The sequence below is a fragment of the Molothrus ater genome, chromosome 1 (assembly GCF_012460135.2).
Source record: "Molothrus ater isolate BHLD 08-10-18 breed brown headed cowbird chromosome 1, BPBGC_Mater_1.1, whole genome shotgun sequence".
Classification (NCBI taxonomy): domain Eukaryota; kingdom Metazoa; phylum Chordata; class Aves; order Passeriformes; family Icteridae; genus Molothrus; species Molothrus ater.
In genome coordinates, this window is record NC_050478.2 from 79103467 (window position 1) to 79128073 (window position 24607).

The window sequence follows — 24607 nt, forward strand, 5'->3', positions numbered from 1 at the left end:
ACACATCATACACAATTGTAGAAGTCATCATAAAGTTCTTCAGAAAACATTCCCAAATACTTAACTGTTTAACAGAAAATTCACACAGGCTTACAACTTTCACATTTTTGTTGGTTTCCCCAAATAAAACTGCACAAACTTGAATTAAAATCATGCGAGCTTAGGGTTTTCCTCCCCCTCTTCAAAACACTTCATTAGAATAACTTTGCCTAAGCTTTAGTTTTCTCTCTTTGATTGTTACATCTGCTTTGATGTGAAATGAAAATTATTATCAGAACTTTGCAAAGTTCCCAAGATTGCTCAGTGCCAAAGCACCCATCCAACTTAAGCAAGCAGTCCTAGTATTCCTTCTTCCTTATGGCAACAGCATTCCAGGCTACTTCAGTTTTTCATGTGTGACCATTTCTATAGCTCTGGCTGCTTCAGGGCAACATTCATACCAGATCTCAGCTGGTATTCAACTTCTGTGAATTCAGTAATTTTGAACCAAGCCAGTAAACTCCTTCAGCTCAGTGAGGTAATCTTGCAACGCTCTACACTGACAAAGGAGGACCAATACCCTGTGAGAATTCCAGCTGCATCACATCTAGAAGCAAGTGCCACACCAACACACTGAACAGACCCTGCCACGTTGCTTTTGACTGTTTCATGGCTGCCAGCTATATCCCATGAGCTTCAGAAATAGGAGATAAGAGACTGCATTGTTTCTTATTTATTAGTTTTCATTACAAGCTTGGAATGGAAACAGTACTGGACAAACTTTTTGGGGAAAATGCTATTTGTTATCAAGCAAGAATTTCAGAGCAAATGACAAAACCAGCAAAACCCAGTAAGAATTCAACCTTCTCTTCCTCAAGTCTGCAATGAATGACAGGACATAATTCCTAGCAGATGGGCTGCAGTAACTCCATAGCTTTCCCATGGTGTCTGCCTGCTAATTTCACTGGCTAGCATTGCTTGTGTGCGCTTACAGAGGAGCAGAAGTTTTCTTGAGGGAATGCTGGGGCCAAGAAGGGCAGAAAACCCTCATACATCTAGTGTTTAAGGAAGATGAATCAGGTTGTACCTGTTTAGATACAGGCTAAAAATTGCATCTACCCTGTCTCTTCAGACAGCCCCAATACACAAATTACAGGGGGGGTACACCTTCAAAACATGTAACCTCCTCCCTCATTAAAACATGTTTCCTGTTCCCTTACACTCCCTTTTTCAGTCCATGCAAAGCTATGCAAAGGGGAAAAAGTAAAGAGCTTTCCCTTGTTTTCTGGTATTGATTTATGTTACAGCCTTTGTCAGACCAACTCAGAAACAATTGAAACCATCTGTATGCCTGATGGGGACTAACAAAAAAGCTGATGAAGTATGACTTCACAAGGTGTATAGGGCAGACCAAATTTTTCTCAGGAGTCCATATCCCATCCAGTGAAAGCAGAGTAACAAGCTGACACTTTCCAGAAACATCATCTCATCCTTATATTTCCTCCTAAATACCTACAGGAGCATATCCTTGGTGATCTGTTTGCTTTCCTGACCCCTCACTTCCTACAAATAGAGATTAAGGTCTGTTTTTTGTGACTGTTGCAATGGCCACATGTTTTGGTAATATAGTTGTTCTTTCTTCTCTTTCCCCTAATAAAACAAAAGAAGTAGGATCTCAGATTTTATAAGTATTTTATACAATATTAAGTTAAAGGAAAAAGCAAATGAAGGTTGTCAGTGGCCATGTCAGATGGCCAAAGTACACAAAATGCCTAGTTTTTTCAGATAATGTTATAATCAGATATCCTAGCTGGCCAGTGTTCCACTGAAATTCAATACTCATTCCCACTTCAGTATAGTATTTAAGACACTTCTTGCTCAGGGTTGTTAGGTCCACACCATCCTCAAACATGCACCTATGCTGTTACATGCAACTTAGTGCAGAACTTTTCCACTATTGCTAAGACACTAAAACCAATGATTACTGTACCCAGCACACACATATGGCACTTGGGAGAGCTGAGCAAAAAAAGCATTTACCAATTTTCCCTTCCTTTGGGTTAACTTCCCTTCTTTCTGCCTACTACAGTAGTGGTTAGGAAACACTTCTTTCCTCTTTGTTTCCTTGCTCAATTTCTCTCCATAGCACACTTTGTGAAAGCAGTTTCATCTTTCACACTGATTAAATGCAGTTGGACGGCAGGGAGTGTCTGTGATTGAGAGCGTTGCTCAACAGCTGTTGTTGGACAGCTTTGGCAAGGCTCTCCAGGCTAGCTGCAGGGAAGAGTGAGAGGCACAGCAGAAACTGGGAGACTGACTTGCACTGAAGGGAAAAGAGTTGCAAACCATCAAAATCCAAATTTAGGCTGAACAAAGGCTTTATATACTTTATCCATCCGTCTCTAGAAACCTTTTATGTAAACTGAATTAATCATGTATGATAAAAATAAATGATGCTATGTCTGAAACATGGAAACTGGAGAGGCAGAGACGAGATGAGACACAAAAGCCAGACAGAAACTGAAGATTACAAAAAGGCACAAGGTTTAATTAAACAGCTTATCATGGGACATAGTGCCTTGCAGTTGCTGAAATTAATGTTAACCATCTACATTCACGTCTCTGGGGCCTTTTAGTCACTGTCGCTGGTAGAGAGAAAGAAAAAACCAAATGACACAAACACGTGAGCACTGACTGAGTACATTCTTAGCATAGGTTTGCTGAAGTCAGGGACACCACACTAAGTCCATCTACCACCACTACCTGCAAGCACCACGGCTGACTAGATATTCCAGAGCCTTTACATCAGGCCATACAACATCCTCTCAGGACTGCAAATGAAATTTAATTTTCCATGGTAATTTTACATTAAGAAGAAGGGAAAGAAAAGAGAAGCTAACAAGATTTCTCAATTATTTCAAGCAAAAAAAAAAAATCTTTAATCCCTGTTTAAAATGGAAACAAATGCAGTCTGGCAGAAAATAAATGGGACAGCACAAAAGTTCTGCCTCAAATAAAGAGCAATTTGCTTTGACCAGGTAGCTGTCCAGACTTGGTTTCCGACTCTGAAAAGAGGTGTATGCTCAGAGCCATGTCTGCTTTTTTTGTTGACATTTTTTTCTACTGATTGGAGCCTTTTCTCTTCGGAGACTCAGCTGGCAGAACTAAATACTTGGTCGTCTCCTGCTGCTTCAGTCCTTTTTCTGTCTTTCAAAGAACTACACACAAGCTTAAAGAAGCATGAAAATGAAATACAACTTCACAAAGACAGTAATACAAAGTGTTACCAGCTGGGAACAAAAGACAATTTCTTAAAAATTAAGTATTGCTCTACTGACCACCCACAGCAGCTAGCATGATTCCTACTATTTAGGATAGCAATCTATGACAGTTCTTCTGAAAGCCTCTCATGTTCTCAGATATTAGTTTAGATTATTTCATGTTTCTACCAGATCACTGAATAAAGCATGAAAAAAACCTATCAGACCTCCACTGTTTCCTCAGCCTCCCTATTTAATTTCCTATGCACTGGATCAAGTTCAAAAGACAATGTTAAAAATGAGATGAGGCTGATGAAAGACCAAATGAATGGTCCAAGAATCTCTTTTATCTGTTAGCCACCTAAAATGCTGGCTACACATCTACAGAATGTGAATGGAAGGAATGCTGTGAAAGGTGAAGGGCAAAATATTTACTGAGAAGGGTACAATGAGAGAGCACTCATGCAGAAAACTGAGATGCTTTGATGGACTAGAAATCCCTCTCTCAAAACTTATGTATTTCACACTGGATTCCATTATAGCTTCCAATGCTTCAGGATGGGTCAGCACTATTGATGTAAATATTTAGCATGTCTTGCAATATGAAGATACACCCCATAATAATAAAAAAGTCCAGAAAGGGATCTTAAATGACCTAGTCCACTTCATTCCATCCTCTAGAGCATGATCAACCACAACTGTGTGAATCCTTAACATTCATCCTAACTGTTCTCACAGAACTCCAGTTATGGAGATTCCCCAGCCTTCAGAATTACTCTGCTCTAGGTTTTCACATCTTCATACCCATAAAAAGTATTATTACAATCTTTTTTAAAAATAAGTCATTCAATTTCATCCCATCCACTTAAAACATAGGTAAAAGACCTATGTTTAGTAACTCTGTGCAGTAGTCTTTTTCCCCACCTGAAGACCTAAAGTTCTTCCTCCTGCCTTTTTTTCCCCTTTAGACTTGTTAGCCCCCATTTTTTTCCTTGCCCTGTAAGTTAGGCTTAGTAGACTTCTAATCAATCTTTCTCTTCTTTCCCTCAGAATTCTTTCAATGGACCACTGACTTTCCAAAATTCTGTACTCTAAACTGTAACTCAATTGTTACAGTGTCTAATGTAAGCTTTATGAGTTCTGAGTAAAGAATGAGGACTTAGTGTCCTCAACATCCCATTTCTATAAGCCAATATATTGCTGCTTTCCTTGCCCTCCCAGATGCATCACACAGCAAAATAATAAACATCTTGTGAGCCTCTGTAGCTTCTAAATCATCCTCTCGAAAACTGTTTCAAATTCTCAGTTTTCATTAGTTAACTATTTCTACCTATTAATATAAACTCAAATGTGTTCCTATTAAATTGCATAGAATTTTAGCAGTTAATTTTCCCCACTGCCAAGATTATTCTGAATTCTAATTCTGCCTTCCAACACTGTTTTCAGATGACATGAGGCTGGGAAGGATATCAATGTCAGCTTTATAAGCATATGGTCTATTGCATCATCCCAGTCATTACTGAAAAGCAGCATTGCAACAGTGGAGCCAGCAATCAAAAGTTAAAATTCTAGCCTAAAAAGCAAGGGTGGAGAAGAAAAATGCTAATCATAAAGTTATTCTCTATTGTTATGGCAATTACAATTATGTCAGAAAACAGGATGCAAGGAAAGAGGTTCATCTGGACAATATTCAACCACTTATTATCATGGTTAAGGATTTTCAGCTCTTTCAAAGTATATCTCTGAGGAGGTGAGAAAGAATATTGACATTTGGATAAAGGACTTCATTCTTGATATACTCCCTGTATAGCAGTTTAGCACTTCTAATCAAAACATTTGTTTTAAAAGAATGAACTGTCTGAACATATAATTGGAGGAAGTAAAGAATGGTTTTAGTTGGCTGGTGATTAATATAACATGTTTGATATTTTTTGTCTTTTTCTCAACCTCAATAACAGATACACATGAACAGAAAACTGTTCAGCAAGAGCTTAATAAGTAATATAGCACTAAACACTTCTAATACTTAATTATTACTGGTTTTAATTGCTTGATATTTTTAAATGTTTCTTGGTTTGGAATCCCATCTCAGTTAGCTACCTGCTCCAAATTTGACCAAGGAGTTCCACTGCTTCCTCTGGCTAACCACATCAACAGCACTTTAAATCTGTACAACTGTTTTACTCCATTTCTGTAAGATATTCACACACACTTGAAGCTTCTAGGCTAAGAGGGCAGAGTCGATTTTAAACCCCAAGTGGACTGCAGCTAATGAATTTTCAACATCCAACATGAGAGATTACCTCAGACTCAGCAATGGTGTTAAGACACCCTGCAGATTTCTCTGGCCACTTTCTTGTTACTGTTCCTTAATAATTTTTATTTTGTATTTTTAAACAGATTAAAGATTTTCTCCATGTATTTAGCAAACCAAAGCATACAACAGAAACATCAAACAAAGCTACCCTGCTAATTCACACACTTTTTAGAAGTGCACAATAGTAAATTCCTTCCTTGGACATAAAACACAGCCCAAGTAACTTCCAGGGAGTCATCAGCTTGTTTTTCTTGGCAAAGAAAAGTCTAACAAAAATTTTATGCACAAATGCAAGATCTCAAAAATACTTTAAATGCAACACTACAGTCACTAATCACACCTAAAACCTGTCAGGAAAATACTGAAAAGTGTTCTCCATTTCTCCTTCCTTCCATTCCTCCTCCTTTTAACTTTTAACTCCTGTTGAACAGGTTGTTGGTAAGACTCCTCCTCATGTCAGACCGGAAAACAATCCTGAGGGCATTCTGCTTGGCCACCTTTCTCAGCAATTCTCAGACTACGCATGAAATATTCCTGTGAGGGGCATCAGGAGACGATGCTATGCATCCTAGTGAACAGTGCATCACAAGCAGAAGGGTGTTGGCTCTGCATGGCAGGGATGGACTGCATCACATCCACCCTGTGTGAACACAGCCTGGTGTCTCAGCCAACAACCAGGGAAATCACAGTCTTGTTCTAGGGTCACAGGTTACCTAAACTCTTCTCTTAAGAACTGTTTGCTAGCATACAAAACTCAATGTTTTTAAATCCCTAAATAGTTAAGTAAGAATGCTAAGAATAAGACAGCAGAATAAAAGTCACCAAAAGAGTTCTTCCTCTAACCAACTGTTCTTCTCACAGGTATCTTTAGAAGAAGCCACTACCAAACTACAGACCAAACTCACTACAAATAGCACAAAGTCAAAACATAGGCTGTTCTTGACAAATACAAGAGCAATCTAAGCACTTAGTATTTCCCTCCTCCTGTCTGCTTCTCTACATGGAAAAATCAAACTATAGAGTTTGAGCAACATGTGAAAATAGAGAAAACTCACTGAGTTTAGGTGATGATGGAAATGGTGTAAATATTATTCTGAGAACATATTAATTTAGCTACCCTGAAGAATACTGGTTATTTATCTGCATATTCTGAATGGCTCATCAGAACAATTTTACCCAAGGAGGTAACTGACTAGAAATCCCTAGCCAAACTTTAAAGTAGTTTGGTAGGCATCGTCAGTGTTTTAATTCATTCTTCTGTTTGACAAACTTTTATTATCCATCTCTACCTCCCTCCCGGGTCCTAACACTTCTCACTTGCCAAAAAAACTTGTTCCAATTCCAAGTAACACACACATTTTGGAAACTTTTTTATTCTTTTGACACTTATCTTTCTTCCACCCAGGGGAAACTCTGGCTGTGCATCCTTATGGTACAACCCAGCCAGAATCTACGGGCAGAGAGGGAGGAAAGGAAACACCAGCACTAGTACGAAATGACAGTTTGGTGCGTTACCTCTGGACAATTCCATCAGCTTTCATGCAGAAAGTGAAAACCTACTCCCTAACCCATAAACACTGGAGAGTACTTTTCCTTTACAACAGTAACTCTGTGGTGATCACCAGCCTCAAGCCAACATGAAAAGCAGATGGCATGCTTTCAGGAAGGCTGAGATTAACATGAAGAAAAATTCTGCCCATTGCTATCCAATATTATGGAAAATAAAACTTTCATTTTAAACTGGGTCAAATCTTTGAGCAAACTGCGGAACAGAGGGGACCAAAATGGTTTCAAATTGGCACAAACAATCTCTTCATGACCTATTATATTTAAACAATCATTCCTGCTCTCCCATGGTATCAAGGTATTTTCTCTACTGCAGACAGCTATTTTTAAGAGACTGGGTATTTCCATGCCTCTTCTCTGAAGGTACTAAGGACTAATCTTGGGTGCTAATTCACACTAAGGGACAATCACCTGCTCTCAGCACAGAGCAATGTCCAGGAAACTTACCTTATCACTGTCTAGTGTGTTCTGGGAGGTTCGTGAGGCAATTGAAATAGTATCAGGCTGGCTGCTGCCATCTCCCTGACTGTCCAGGTCCTCGCCATCTCTGCAAAGAATTCAGTTCTCATTACAAGAGTGGTACTGTGTTTGTAACATGCTAGTTAAGGAAGTGAGACACTCCCAGTGTGGCAACAGACACCAAATTCACTGATGCAAGAACCAAATACTCAGTACTTAATACTCTGTTCTCTGCTGTAAGAGAAGAGATTAATTTGCAAGGTATACATCGTGTGGAATTAAGGCAACAACCAGTGAGCCAGAAATATGGCAACAAACTTGCCCAGTCACTTAGGCAAAGCTAGCAAGGAGGACACTTGGTGACACATTTCAAGCTTCATAAAAGAAAAACGAAGGACCTGAGTAACACATGCAGAATTGCAAAAATCTAAAATGTACAGCTATTCTGTACTGTAGTTTCAAATCCCTTCTGTAATGGCTCATTTACACAAGCCAGGGACTGTTCAGAGCAGAAATCTCAACAAATTCAGCACTGCAGGAAACTGTAAATTAATGATAAGATAAAGGTGGACCAAATGACTCTTGCTTTTGTCCAATTCACTTAAAAGCATTCAAAATTCAACAGTACAGAGGAAAGAGCACTGTTGTATACTTAGAGATCTCTGATTATTTGAAATACTACTTACCTTCTTCCTTTCTGTTTTGTTGTTGGTGCAGTTTTGGGAATGTGGATGGGCTCTTTCAATGCTCCTTTCAGATGAATAGTCCTTTCTTGTATCACTTCCCGGATGTGTTTGATCCAGTCCTGTTTATTCTCTATACTGGATGCCTTTGATATGCAAAAGAAACAAAACCCCCACAAAGGACCATTATGGCTGAGTAGATCCACACATACAGTCAGCTAATAAACACAAAGAGGATCACATAAAGAATGACTTTGTGAAAAATTTCTGAAAACCTAAACAGAGAAAAGGAAATTCTAGCAGTCTTATTTTGAATCCCCAACACTACTTTACACTTCTCAACATTATTAATATCGGTAACTTAAAACCATTTTAACCTTAATTCAGAGTTTACTTTTTTAACTTGATGACTAAAGCCCTGTATGCATCTCATGAGAATGAGATGAATTCCAATAATAACACCTTGAATACTGATATTTTAATTTCGTCCTACATTTTAGGTCAATTCTAACTTGAAAGAATAATAACCAACTATTACTGGCAAAAGAAGTTAACTTTTACTGCAACGCATTTCACGTATTACTCTTCCCACTTTTTGATACATATCTTGAGGCAGAAAGCTAATTTAGGGATTGTATTCTAATTACTACCTGCAACATATCTATTATTTTAAATACTCCAGAAATTACTTGATATCCTGCCCAACTTGTAATCTGATTGCTTAGCCCAATTTAACCCTGCACCTGAAATGCTATTAAATATAAATATTATTGCAGATCTAAAGAAATTATTATATATAGTTTCCTTAATTATATATTACTTCTCTTAATTGCTGTCTCCTGAAATAACTGGCTTCAAATATATTATAAATATGTAATATATTATAAATATATAATAACCAGGAATTCTAAAGGAATGAAGAAAATTGTAGGAACAGATGGACAGGTAGGAAAAAGAATTTTGTTTTCTTTTACAAACAAAAACATTTAGGAAAAGAATGTAAACATGGCCTTCTAAAAAATCTTTTATTTAGTTTTTCAAGGAATTTACTTCTAATATTAATGAGGTAAGGAAGTGTTTGTTTCCAGCCTTCAAAAACTGAACAAGCAAACAAAGTCCACAAAATTTTGATGAAGAGCTTGATGCATCACAGAAGTTTTCTAAATATCATATGCACTAAGTAAAGCACAGAACAGAAACACCTTAAAGTCATCTTATGTAGAGAAGCCTTAATTAAAACCTTTTATTCTGTTCTGCCCTGGGAGGATCATGTCAGGCTGCAAAGCATTGTCTGTGAAATTATGGGAACATTAAAAACTGAAAGAAAATCTAGTATGCATTCATGTTACACTTAATTTCCTTGCATTCCTTCACTGCTGCCAGAAAGCTAATGTAAGCTTTTGTTAGTCTGTAATTCACAAGGAAGAATGTGACTTGGATGTGAAGAAGAATGTGAATTGGAAAGGCCATTTTTAAGTGACATTATTGATTATTTGCTATGAATATATGTGAAATCACAAACAAGTTTAATAGTAGGTGTATTAATCTATAAATGGGAATAATGAACCTTGTTTCAGCTCAACAGAGCTCCTCAAAACATGACAGATTACCCTTTAGCTGCTTATGCTATTACAAAACTGGTTCTTCAGTTGAGAAGGAGTCCCAGGTTACATACCATAATCATAGAAAATATTGATTTAGTCATTCTTCTAGCTAGGCAAACAGCACTACTGACACCTATAACTTGCACAGACACAAAGCTTATAGGAATTACATGCACTTTCATCCAAAGGCAAGTAGCTTCAGAAAAACTTGTAGCCCACAGAAAGACATAAAATCTTTTGCAGTGTTTGTTTTCTGCATAAAAATACAGGTCATGAAAAACGGCATGGCCAACAAGCAGCAATGACTTGAGTGTGGAAGGTAACACTGATGCCATCATTTCTTTGTGACACCAGCACCCTGTCAGCTGTTTGCTGAAGTCTTCAAGCTTATGGAAGTCCATGGGATCAAACCTCTCCCCACCACAATTTGTAAAAGCATGTTTGTCTAATCCTTCAGTAGGCTGCAAAGATTCCTCTCTGCTCTCAGGCCACATGAGTTAGATATATACACACCACCACTGCCGCAAACCTAAAGAAAATTATTTGTCAGCAGCTGTCCCTCTCAAAGCAGGAAATCACTCCCTGCTTTCCCAACAAATAACAACAACTACAAGACTTGCTATAGACTAAAAGCACATCTGCTAAAATTACCTTGAGAACAATTTTGTTGTCTGAAGTTGGTGTCCTTCCAACCCACAAAGCAAACTTGCAGGGGTCTCCTTCTACATGTTCTGTGACACCCAGTTCAGAAGTCTGGAATAAGAAAAAATTGTTAGGACCACACAGAATTTTCTTCTCAGAAGCCAACAAAGGCATGCTAATAATCTACAAAATTGAGCACTGCTATTTAAAGAGATTTTCAGAAGCTTAAGGCTACCTCATATGGCTAGAAAGAATCCTTTATTCTGGTGGCAGTGTGAGGTCTCTTCAAAAAAGTAAGAACTGCAAGCTTAACAATCTTTTCTATAAAGTGACAATAAACAATAACACAATCCCAAAAACGAATTACTGATTTTAGTTTTTGGACTTGACATGAAAACCCTTATAATTCTAAAGGTAATGCTTGGCAAAAAATAAGTTTTGGCTTCTCTCCCTGTTCATTTCCATTGGAGAACACTCCCTTATTTACTCATTTTTATGCTCCCTCTCAGATAAGATATGCTTAAGAATTCTCTTGCTGTCTTGTAAAACGCTGGATTCTTTCCTGTCAAATGAGCCTTTCCTAGTGTTTCCTTCCCTCTGAAACAGATGAAATAATTCAGAAACGCAGTTTCCCTGGAGAATTTTGTGAGACAACTACATGAACAATCAGTCTTTGGGAATGTTCTAATGTCAGACCTTAAAAGCTAATTATCATCCAAAATGTTTTCACTTTCTGACTGGAACATCTCACTCATATGAATTGGCTTCCACTTTAAACAATTCATAAAGGCTCTATTCCAAAAAAAATTACCAACTAAGAAATACAGCTCAAACTAAAAGAACCCTCACTCCCCAACAGCTGCTAAGTATTCTCACATGATTAGAAGCTGTATTTTTCCCCTCATACACGTCATCATTAGCACATACACACCTCAACACATGAGATGCTGGATACTCAATACCTGAGTAAAAGTACTTTTTTTTCTTGTCTCACTTGGATGCTAACTTGGCTTTTGTTTTTTTTTGGTGTTGGTGGGTGAAAGCTTTTTAGTTATTTTTTTCTTCTAAAATAATCCCGTCCCAACATCTACCCTTCCACACACAACTGTCTTTGCCCAATGGGCAGTTGAGCAACACAGCTCTCTGCAAAGGATGCTAAGTCTGCATGTGGCTCTCCAGGACAGGCTCACAGAACAGAAACCATTGTGGGATACTGGATGCATGGAAACCACACTGAGGTAAGGAAGCTCCCAAACAACCAGTTCCTGGTGACTGGGAGACTGTTCTGTCCAAGTAACACCTGCTTGCCTTCTCTCCCACAGCCCTCCTCAGGCTCCTGGACACTTAATCTCTTGCCAAAGGAGCTCATTAACACATTCTATCTATATATATTTATATATACATATATATATCTATATCTCTAGATCATGCCATTGAGTATCCTGTGCTGGGGAAACCCTGAAGTCATCATGCCCAAAGCAAAGAGAAGGACCTCATTTTTGTAAAGCTACCTTATAGAAGTCACAGGATAGCATACAGAAAGGATCTTTAGCTCAAATCAACATGCCTTTTCTAAAGACCAAACTGTAAGAGCTGCTATAATAGTAAAATGCACTACAGGATATTTTGCCAGATAAAATATGACAACAAGAAGAATTCTTGTATTTTAAAAGATTAGTACAATGAGAGTCTTAAAGATTTCCATCAGCTTCTCTAAGAGCTAAGGCTACTACTAAATTCCTGCTGGAGGAACTGACATGACAATTTAACAGGACTGATTTTTCAGTTTTGTCACCTCTCCCACATAATCCCTTAGCAGCTATTAATATTCTCCAATACACCAGCTTTTTTTTTTTTTTAATGTTGGGTTTTTAAGAGCAGCAAAGAATGGTGTGATCAACAAACAGCTGCAGCTGTGTTACCTGCTAGATATTTAGAATCAGGAAGGAAAGCAGAATATGCAAAGGAAGATAGGGAAAAAAAGAGGTTTTTTTTCACCAACCTGTTTTACCAGTTTAGACACAGAAGTGGGAAGTGGGAATGAATGAAGGAAAAGGAATAGAAGCACAAGGAAAAGACTTAGTATTTATACCATCTAGACTTACATATCCCAATAGGATCAATACGAGAATAATGTTTTCTAGAGGGTAGTTCTGAGAAAGGAAGTAATTTTTTGTACTTGCTCTGAACTATTTTAGCTACATAAAAGCTAATCTTGCCTTTGATAGGTGCAGAGCAAGCCATGGGAGACTGTCTTGCCACTTGGCTACCTAAATTTATGGAGTGTGAATACTGCTCTCATCCCAGTCATCCAACAAGATGGGAAGGTAAGGATGTGAATTCCAGAGTCACATTTTGTAAAGCATGCATTCTAGAGATAAGGAAAGTAAGAGTGGAGGTTTTGGGGTTGCTTTTTCCTTTTGCTTTTTTTTTTTTTAGATGGGAATAAAAACATTTCCACTTTTATATCCTCTCAGTAGATCATAAATACTGTAATTCTATACGCAGAACTTTATTGTAAGACTACTGGTCTATGCAAACATTCTGGAATGAACTTTTCCAAAACAAAGTCCTTGCCTTCCCCGATCAGTAGTTGTAGAATATCGACTAAAACGAATCCTTAACAGCAATAGCAAACAAGGAAGTTGAAGGCAGCTCATCAACTCCTTCCATCCTTCTGCTTTATACAAATAAGTGTTAAAGAATCTGCAACCAACGCATAATTAAGACAAAACCAGTCTAGCTCAATATTGATTTTCATTTGACCTGACACACTAAGACTGACATGGACCCTTCAGTAGTTGCTTTGAGCCTATCCTTCCTCCTCAAGAGCAAGACAAAGCACCAAACTTCAAAGCTTCAGTCTATACATTCCAAGGCTGTTCTTGCAGTGCTCAGTAACAGTTCAAGTTTTTCAGACACACTTCAATCACCTGAGCTTAGCTGAAGCCTAATCTAGACAGTTTTGTAGATATGATCAGTTGTTCTCCCATACTTACAAACAATTTGCTCTTGTAAATGTACTTGCTCCTTCCGCTCGAGTCCTTCACTTCTTTACTGAAAACCAAGGACATCTCAAAAAGGAAAAGGTGCCTCTCTCTTCCCTTTCGAATCAGAGTTTTTGGGTCCCACACTTGGAAGGATTCTTGAAGGATGAGCTCTCCCTGAGATTCTATATTTTCATCAAAGCCTAAAAACAGAGTGAAAGGAAAGATTCACCATGAAAAGTTGGTAATACAAGTAACATAAGAAGCACAGCTTCTGTTCATTAAACTATAGGACTTTTTTCTCCCTGACACAGCTTCCAAAAGATGAGATTCCAAGAAAACAATACTAAAAACAAGACTTGACAACACTGCAATATACTAAATGTAACTGCAGCTCAAATGTACTTCTAAATTTAGACATTCAACTGTTAACTGTTAACTTAATCAACTCTTCTGGCAGTATTTTACCAACAAATGACAAATTTGTCAGCTTCAAGTAACCTCTTCGTGATGAAAATTTTTTCTCTTATGAGCTTTCTGCCACTGTACAAAGTAAGCAACTTGCAAAGACAGCAAGCAAATCAGGTTCTTCTGAGAGTGGCAAGCTCCCAAGTGCTACTTTTTTCTGGAGGTATACCTTCTCTACCATGTGGGCAATGAGCAGAGAACTGTGTTCCAACTGGGGAGGGAGAAACATGGCAGCTTGGAGCTGTTGGCATACAATCAGCCTACCATTGGTCCTGCCAGAATTGATCCACATTACAGTAATTACCAGCTGGATCATTTGTATTGAGACATAATGAAAAAAAGATGAAGACTGAGAATACCAACAATTTTACTTCCATTATAATGGTATCATGTTCGCCCAGTTTAATACAAGTTTTAGAGTTGGAGGATAACAAAAATTGTCTACCATACTCTTCTGAGTGGTATCAAAATGTATTTTAAATAGATGCTGCTTGCCAGTTCTCATGTTCTGAACAAGGCAAGAGTATGGAGAGGATCAGAGGCAAGTTCCGCCAGGATGTTCATTCAAAATCCTCCAGAGACATAAAGAGGAAATGTGCTCACTCACTATATTTGTCCAGCATGGGATGACTCAACAATGCACGCACGATTTGTTGTAAAACCAACTTATGTGAAAGATTAGGATATTCTCCAGAGTCACATTCCCAGTGTCAAAAGATTATTACCAAAGCTGGTCAGCCTTTATACTAAGACCACCTCCTGAACAAGCATTTGGAAGTGATCCTGTAAACTGCCGGACATCCTTACTGCTTAAAATCAAGGAACAGAGGTGATTTGGAACATTTATACGATCAAGGATCACATGTCAAACCAAGGCACATTTTACAGTATCTAGCACAATACTGGAAATTCCACAACAAGCAACATGCTACTCCCAGAAGGCAGAAGGGAAGAAAAGGCATATTGATTAGAAGCACTTAAAAGTATTTATTCAGCAACTGTAGGGTAAGAGGGCCCTGCTTTTTTTTTCTCAGAAACTTTAAACACCCAAGAAAAACATTTTTATTACTAAATGTATGATTGCACCATTATAAATGATAACGTGCCAATTGCAAAACAGATTTCAGCACGAAGTTGTTCTAAGCACATAGATGCATTACATCCAACCTCCACTGTCTGCCATGAACATGATTATGCTGGCTTAGGCTTGAGCTAAATTGGCTTATGCTGACATTTTACTGCCAGAAGATAGATTTCAACCAGAAGTCTGTTATGGAACAGGCAGCAAACAGATGTGGAAAAGACAAACTTCTTGGAGACAATTATTTGATACATAAATCAGCAAAATCACCAGTAACACACTTATGAGCCTCATACAAAGAAGCTAAGATTGGAGAATGCAGCCAAAGCCAGCCTATCTGACCAGTCACCTATTGCATTTTGGGTGAGTAGTGGACTACTTCATTGGCCTACAGGTTTTTCAAATCTGCAGTGGCACAACTATAGATCAAGGTGAAAGAACACTTCAAGAATTACTAAAACTCTAGCAGCTGACTGTAACAAATTATTTTCCTAAATAAATTTTCATCTCATATAGCCCTGCCAAAATGGTATGAAAAATACAAACCCTGAGAAAAGAACACGTTCACAAAACCAAGTTCATCTGCAGCACACAGAATTGGAAAGGCAGCTTGAATCCTACCTTCCAGCATGCTGAGGTGCATGGCATCATTGGCTCGCTTTGGCACACTAAGCATCACCTCCAGGCCATCCTTAATCTCACCTTTACCTTCTTCACAGCACGTGAGCAGCTCCTGCAAAAGACAAGCAGGCAAAACAACTCTCTATCATTTGTTTTTACACTAATATGACAGACAACCAAAGAGTAGTTCTAACAAACCAAAAATCATTCTTGACACGTAAAATATTTTTGAACTTCTTGACACAGTTATCAGATGCTGCTCTACATCAAGGCCCAGAACAATGCAGCTGCCAAGTCATGAAGATGGAGGAAAGCAGGACAGCACAAAAGGACCCTTCCCACCTCCCATGTCAGCCATTGCTTCACTGCACCAAACACCTGCTCTGTACAACTGCTGATAAAGATTACACTGTTTTATTCTAAGTATTCCATGAATGACTATTCTGTGTTCATACAGTTAAAAGCAACCTACAGGCAAAACTTTTCAATACAAACCAGCATTAACTAATGGACAGAAGTTAGAGAATTTAACATGCTGAAGTGCTGTAGCAGAATTTAGGGCATACAGTTCTCTGGCCATTCAACATCCCAGAGATTTAATGTAACAGTGTCTCAGCTGGTATTCAAATTTCCTGGCAGCTTTCAAGCATTTGAACAGTATCAAGATAAAATGTAGGTTACATAACCAAAAGGGCATATTATGTTAGTTCTGTTATTCAAAAAGCCCACTTAATTCATTCCCTCAGGTTAAATTCCTTTTCCCCTTTTTAAAGAGAAAGCCATGTGATTTCTAGTATTATAATCATTACAGTATTTTTATTCAACTGCCAATACCACTATCACAGCAAAACTCTACATGATTCCACCTAAATTTTGCATGACAACTCCACAGAACAGTGAGAGTAACTAAGTATCTCTCAGAGGCACAGAAGAGGAGCAGCTTCAATAACATTTGGAAAAACAAGTGAAACTTCTAGAACTATAGTATGTTTCATTTATCATTCAAGTTTTAGGCTCTTAATCCTACTATGCTATATGTCTCCCTCCTATTACAGAAAAAAAAAAAAAAAAAAGGAAAGACAACCCAGGAACCACCAGACAAAATCCATTCTACTACACAGCAAAGACATCTGGCTCTGCAAACACTGGTGAAACCAACGTATCCCACCACTTCCATAAAGTTGCAGGCAAAAGCATTTTAATATTAAAAATAATAATAATTGTTGGAATTAGTTCCTCAGAATTTCTGAAACAGCACAGCCCAGAGTATTTCTGTAATAATAACTTGACTAAGTTGCAACTCCTTGCAAGTGGAAAACAGACACTAAACTTCAGTCAAAAATGACAGATTTGTTTCCACCCAAAGTGACCTGAAATAGCCTCTAATGTTTTTCAGAAATGTCAAAAGCAATTACACATGGCTGTTCTCAAGTAAAAAGGGGAGACACAGATCAGTTACAGTGCTTTTGTAGGCTGCTACAACAAAACAAGCATTGCCACCTAACAGTGAATCAGCACAGTCCAAGAACACTGCTGCCCACTTGAGAAGACATCTGTCCACTGAGTCGAGGTTCTAACTACAGGGTTCCAAAAGTTGTGCTTATTTGGCAGCTACTATTTACTTGACTTTCCAGGCAACATTACAAATAAACTCTTTGTGCTCTACAGGTAACAGTCACTATGTGTAAATATTTACCAATACACACAGATATTTAAATGCCTCATAGATATCTGTATTACAGTTTTATATATAAATATCTATTTTACAGTATTTAATACCATCAGCATAGCTAATGTCTTGCCAAAATCTGGTGTAGAAACCATTACAAAAATGGTTTTATAGTCCTATAGCCATGAATTACTTTTTTACCCTGCACATGCAAATTATATTTTCTAAGTAAACATCAGTATTCAGGAATCTTTTTTTTGGTTTACAGAAATCTGGACAAAAAGCTGCTTGTTTATGCCTTCTTTACCATTTTCAGTTGAAATTTTGCAGCAGCATTTGTGGCTGCCCAGGATGCCGGAGTCTCAGAGAGTAGAGTAGAACAACCCTCGTGCTTTTAGCAAGAGCTTTGCCTTCTTATGACCAGCAAAATCAGATGAAGAACTGAATAAATACTGACCTTTAAAAGAAGCTGGTATTTTGTTATCCTTTGGACAGGTTTGATAAGGTAAGAGGAGATAGAGTTGGCCAGTCCATGTCGTTGTTGTATCTCCTACATGGAAAAAGCAAACATTTGAGGACTGTAAGCACCAACACTCAGATATAAACTGTTTTGAGGGATTATGAAATAATATACATTAACTACCAATTCTATTTTAGCAGGAAAAAAACCCAAAAAAACAGGATAACCAGATATTCCAGGCACAATGAATATGTGTAATGCTGTGCATCTGCCTGCTCACTTGGTACAAACAGAAGATGATTACCTCCAAGACTCCAAGAGTACCTGTGAAACATTTAAACAAACCTAAATACAAAGAGCAACAATTAGAGACACAAAATGTGTGGCAACACCTTTTTTAAAAAAAACATTAAGATCTGTACTTCTTTTGCTACTTGCAAGAGAGGAAAAACCCTGACATTCCAGTGTTGCAGGGAAGAGGCAGGAGTGCCGGGAAGGCTGAGGTAGAGGTTTCTCAGCATCCCCTGCTATTTCAGTGTCAACAGTCACAGACGGCCTCATCCCCCACCAGAGGGAGCACCGAGTAACAGTTTCTGAGGTTACCAAGCACTTGAAAAGAAAGCAGCCACTTACAAATAGAAAAAGAAATTACATCCACGAAGCTAAAGGTGGAAACCAGAATTATCGGATAGCTAACTAGGATGATTACAGATTTCAGGTACTGACTGAGGCTGAACTCCACTGATCGGGTCTGCCATTTATCATAGAATTGTATCTATTTCAACCAACCAATTTCAAACAGCAAGTTATGCCCCACAGCTATGTGCCATCAAACCATGGTTACAGTATCAGAAATTCCCAAAATGGGATACACACGATATTTTCACACGGACCAGTGGTGTCATCAGTGGAAGCGCTCAAGGTCTCTGTGCACAGAATTAAGTCTTCACACTCCTAATATACTTTAGGTGAATTAGGGGATGGAGAGCTCTGGATCTATCAAAGGAGGTGGTGGCAAGAATTTATTTCTAGTAATTTTATTAGAGCCCTGTGTTATTGTTTTAATGGTATTTACTAAATTTTTCTTGGAATTTTTTTGGTCGTATCTACCTGATTTTCTGTAACTCACCTGGCTCTTCTTCAAACACTGAAAACTTAACAGAGGTTTCACAGAAAGGCTTTGCCTTACAATGGTTAGAAACCTCATTTCCTCAGTGATTAGACTTTTGAGATTAACCTCAAGGGCTTCAGGGATTTCCTCTATTTCCCTCTACTTGTACAAACAATTCTAAAAAAAATTGTGGTGTCATCATAAAAAATTTGTGGTGTCATCATACAGCTAGTGGGGAAAAAATAGAAAAAGAGGAAAAAGACAGCACTCTAATTGAATAATCTATTAATACATGTCCAACCAAAACTCAGTCACCATGGCCAAAATTCCTCCCTATAACTTCTAACACACCTAAATTTTTGTTGCTTTTCTATGCAGAATATTACACATATAGGCCATGGAACCGTGGGACTGAATAAGGAGGTTCAGCCCTTCTGAATAACAGCAGTGAACTGAATTACCACTACATGCAATTACAGTTTAAAAGCACTGCAAAAACTCAAACAACATTTCTATCTCTATTACATACAATGCAAACTAAGCACATCAAAATGCTAAGATTTGCAGGATGTGCCTGTGTGAGCTGAAGATTCATGTCTCGGTTGTTGTTGCCAGAACCTGCTTCCAGTTCTGAACCGCTCTGGTATTTGACAGCAGCTTTTCACATCTGATTTGACAGCTCTGTAACACCAACTGAGCAATGGAAGTAACCATGTGAGACACAGGATTGATTTTCTTGAGCTGACAGCTTAATAAATTGCAGCATTATTAACAGGAAACGTGCATTTTCTTAACAAATTAGGCACTCAGCAGAACCACAAATATGAGTCCAGCAGCCAAGGTGTTTTAGCTTTTAAGATGGACACGATGTACTTACATCAAAGTATGCTCCTGCATGTTCTAATATCAGCTGAGTGGAATCCGGCTTATTTTTACAGTAGGTAACGTACATCTGGAATTTGTCTGCCTGCAGAACAAAATGCAAATTTACAAAGGTTATCAGAGAGATCATTCCTCTCTCAAAGTTTTTATGTCATTATCAGAGAGCTAATCTTCCCTACCAAGAAACCAAGCTGTACAGAATTACATTTCCACTCAAACTGGCAGTGTAAAAATACACATCAGGCAAGTAAGACTGAAAACAGCAGCAATGTATATAAAAATAGGTTATTCAAACTAAGACAAACCAAATCTGCACACAGCTTTAGGCATACACTTGCATACACTTCAAGAGCAGCTAAGGACTGGCATCTGACAGGAGTGCCCTAATTATTGTTTTCTCAGTTAAAGATACACACATTTTACTTTAATTTGCAGGAAGAGGTACTTTAACAAATCAAAAAGGGATTGGAGAGCAAGCATTTGGCCTGTCATGCATCCTACCCCCTCCTCTACTTCTAAATGTAAGTCTGATTTCATTACCCAAGTCACGAAGCAATGTCCAACATCTTCTGGTAACTGTTCATATTTTTCCAACTCCTTGAGAAATATACTGTGGGTAAAAAAGAAACAAGTAGTACAAGGCATATGAAACATGTTTATTACAGCAGCTTGTTTGGATCTATTGTCTGTGGACAAAGGCCATTAGAAAACTTTCTGTAATACCAAATGTATGAGCTAAGGAAATAAAGATAACGAATACATAAAAATGTGCAATAAAAGTAGTAATATAAAATATAATTCAGTAAAAATTCTGATGAGAAGATCAGAAATTGAACCAGTGGACATGCAGTTAATACATAAGAATACACGAAAATTTAGTAATTGCTGTTGTTCTCCACCAAGGTTTCCTACTGTTTTCAGTTTCAAGAAAAACCTTCATCTCAAATTAAAAAAAACCCCAAACCTTGCTTTTTGGATACTCAAGTTCTCAAGTTAACACAAAGCATACAAAGAACTGTAAAATCAGGGTCTGGAATACACTAGGTATATTTTATTACTAAGAATCATAACCCAATACAAATGTGTACATAACCAGGAAATAACAAAGAAGGAAGATTCAGAGCAAGACTTCTGTACACAGATCCCCCTAAGAACCACTCAATTTAGAAGAAATGGAGTGGACAAGTCTCTTTTATGCTCTGTACTCCAGTAAATGTAATGATGCTGGAGCATCTCCACAGAAGCTAAGAAGAGCCAAGAAGAGCTGGAGCCCTACTCTTTCCCACTAACAGCTGCCCTTGGATATTGGGAATGAGGGTTCTGAAACAATGACAGAGCCCTAATGTTTGTGCTATGTTTGTATTTTATTGAGTTCAATGGTTTTCATCTCTTTAGAACAACTGATAAACCTACAACAAAATGTTGGTGTATCCAAAAAATCTCTTATATGCTGAAAGATACCCGAGATTGAAAAATATAATTTCTAATGGTGTACCTATCTCTCAGCAAAAAGCAACAGCAGAAATAATTTAGCAATGCAAGAGGAAAATCTTTCAATTTTTTTGATGGGAAAGCATTTATTATTGAAATACACAGTATTTTCACTAGGAAATCCCTCAGGTCATCATTGGATTTAGCAGTAGTATGGAAATGGAAGATAAGTCACTCACTTATTGTGGAACTCATAAATTTCCTGCATGTTTCCAAAGATAATGTGTTCTTTGTTTACAATACCAGGTGGGATCTCCTCAACTCCACTTGTCATTTCCCATAGATATGTCTGCCCAGAAAAAAAAAAAAAAAAAAGATGTGTGAAAAGTGATGATAAACTCCCAACAGACACAGCCAGGTATTTGCAAGTATGCATTAAACTAGAAACTAGGCAAAGATCATACAGCAGCATCATCTCCAATTGTGACAGTGCCTGTTGTGTCAAATATACCTTGTGATTTTGACAGTGAAATACAAGTTCTAAAACTGACAATTTAACATAGTCCCTGAGACTTCATAATTTAAAATGCATAGTGTTCTTGACAACCTCTAATGCTTCAGGATATTCCTTATCAAGGTCATGTCTGCAGTCTAGAAGTTCATGCTTTGTGCAACAGCTACCACTGAACATTAGTTGCTTCAGCATAACAATTACTGGGCACTTTTCCATGGAATCTCACTGCATTTCTATTCAAAAAGTCAGCTAGTAGCAGAACATGTGATACAGATAATAAGAGAATTAGCACAAGCTCTCCCCTATTGCTAGCAAAGCAAATAAAGTAAACCCCTCCTTTTTCCCTCCTCTCTCTAAAACAAAAACCCCACATACGATTATGAATTGGGAACGGAACAAATACTGAAATTCATACCAACAAAACCAAAACATATAGGGTGAATTCTGAAATGCCTGTTATCAGATGTAATTCTAAGTTTCTTCTTAATGGCAGTAAGATTACTTAAGTTGATCCTATGATTCCAAAACAATCATGCTCAGCTGTTAAAACCAGAAAAAAAATACAGAGCAACGGATTGAGTCCTGCCTTCAAAGATTAGCGAAAAAAAGAAAACTCACATCCATGCATTCCCGGAGGTCTCTTACGTAAGCCTTTTCTGTCTGAATCAGCTCAGCCATAATGAACCTTAGGTGACAACAGAAAGAATAATCAAATCTCAGTCTGTTAGACCATTGTGAACACATAATAACCAGAACACATCGTTCTCCTCATCAGCTTTTGCTTTTCCACTGCAGCAAGAAAAATCTGAGAAGTGAAATGTGAAGAGAGACAACAGAGGAAGGAAACCTACAAGGTAACAACCCTCCATTACTAACCAGAACAAGAAGAAATGGGGAAGGAGATGCAATTTTTTCTCTAACACTTTTCACTGCTACAGTCATTTAACTTTTGTGTTGCTTCCTCCCCTTACACATTTATTTCACATTATTTCTAAAAAGGAAAAAAGCATGTTAAAAGAAGTCTAACAGTTTTGAAAGTTTAAGATTCCGTCATACTAGAATTATCTAGGAGAACAAGCATGTGACTAAATGGCAATAAGAGATACTGAGTACTACCACTCTCTTTTTACCATTTATACAATTTCTAAGCTGCCAGACAAGCCATGACAGTTGTTTTATTATCAGGATTGATTTATGCATTCTCATTGATTAAAAATAAATAAATGTATTACTCTTTCCTGCGGGCAGACTTTCGTTTTTCTTCGTTAAGCTCATGAGCAGCATCGCGCAGTTTCACCTCTGACCCAGGGACACTGGCTGGGATTATATCCAGCTGCAAGCTTTTGCTCTTTATTAAAGAAAGGAAGAATTGATTAAGGAAGGAGATAGGAGAAAAAGGTAGCTAAATCAAATGCAAGTAAAGTCTGTTTGTCTGTCATCACACTCAAATTTCTCTTACCGATTTATTGGAATCTGAGGAAATACCCAGAGCTTTCTCTAAAGAGGTCCTGTATTTCTCCATGCGCAGGGAAAAGTCTCTGTACCTCTTATCCACTGCTGTGACACATTTTTTAATCTCTGTTGCATGAGCATGCCCTTTTTCACAAAAGCCATCAGCCAGCTGTATCAACAACTTCACCCTCTCTTTGGTTTGCTATGAAAACAGGAAAATATTGAACAGTTACAAGCTCTACCTGTCATGCAGGGGGTCATTTTGCTTAACTGCTACTAAGTGCAATTAGAGAAGGAATTGAAGAAGCTACCTTCTTCCCCTCTCTTCCCAGAACTCCTTTAAACAGATACCTTTTACTTATTAAAAATAGCACAAGATTAATGTAGGTTTCCTTAGGCTTTATTATTACATGACTAGAAGCAGATTGTTTATTTTTCTTTGAAATATGTCCTTCATATCTGACTCAGAGATTAAATTCTGCTAGGCAAGCCTTTCAGCATGAGTACTCTTGCATCAATACAAAGGCATTTTGATGCCAAAGAGGGTACTTTTTTATTACCACTGAAGCACTGATATTAGACCTGGTCCACAGTCCCAAGAATCTACCTCCTTTAGGCACCACAGAAATGCTGAGATGGAAGTAAGTCTTGTTATATGCTTTAGTCTTTAACAGATGAAGACTGAATTCTTTAAATCTTTTCTATGTTATGCTTTGTTGGCACAGAACTGTTTGAGAGAAACTAAGAGAAACAAGTAGTTATCACAAAATCTCTAAATGCTTTTCCCAAATGACAGTCTGCTTAAGATTATGCAGTTTCTTTAATGTAAATCATAAATCATCCACAATGGATGAGTTTACACATCGACCTCTCTGTCATGAGTGGATTGTACAGTCAGGGCCCTTACTAGCAGGGAGTTAAGCAAAATAGTCAATAAAAATTTGACTCTTACAATATTGAAAAAATCAAGTTTGTACTCTCTTAATTCTTTCTGTTCCCTAATGGTCCCTCATCCAAGCATTTCTTTTCAGTATGGAATTAGCAAGGGCTAACATATCCTCCCAACAGGTAGCAAAATGCCAAGGGAGTGACACAAACAACATCCTTTCAAAAGGGCACCAATGTCATCTGCAGGCCGAAAGAGGGAATAAGGAGGAGTAGTGGTGCTCTGCAACTGGAAGGGATCCAGGAAATCAAAGTCTGAAGCAAAGATCAAACAGGAGAAAATCCAGGTTTGAACAACAAAAGTGATCTCTGTTCTTTCTGGATTTTCTTTTCTCCCTTCCCACATGTCCCTTGACCATCTCCATCTCCAAGTCTCTTCTGAGGTGATCCTTCAGACAAATGAACACTTGCTTACTTTCCTGGGCTTGATTATTTCTCTATGAAGGTTGGAGAACCAGAGGGAGAAATGGGTGACA

The 24607-nt window shown here is 37.9% G+C and overlaps 1 protein-coding gene across 1 annotated transcript in view; it reads right to left on the reverse strand.

The window, feature by feature from the left end:
- Positions 1-24607, reverse strand: part of TRIO (trio Rho guanine nucleotide exchange factor) — a 244215-nt gene that overhangs the window by 68273 nt on the left and 151335 nt on the right. The window contains 12 exon segments of the mRNA XM_036378951.2: positions 7570-7669; positions 8268-8410; positions 10520-10621; positions 13510-13700; positions 15668-15779; positions 17794-17886; positions 19785-19874; positions 20330-20399; positions 21460-21569; positions 22353-22419; positions 22967-23082; positions 23194-23388. Coding sequence (XP_036234844.1) covers positions 7570-7669; positions 8268-8410; positions 10520-10621; positions 13510-13700; positions 15668-15779; positions 17794-17886; positions 19785-19874; positions 20330-20399; positions 21460-21569; positions 22353-22419; positions 22967-23082; positions 23194-23388 — 1389 coding nt within the window.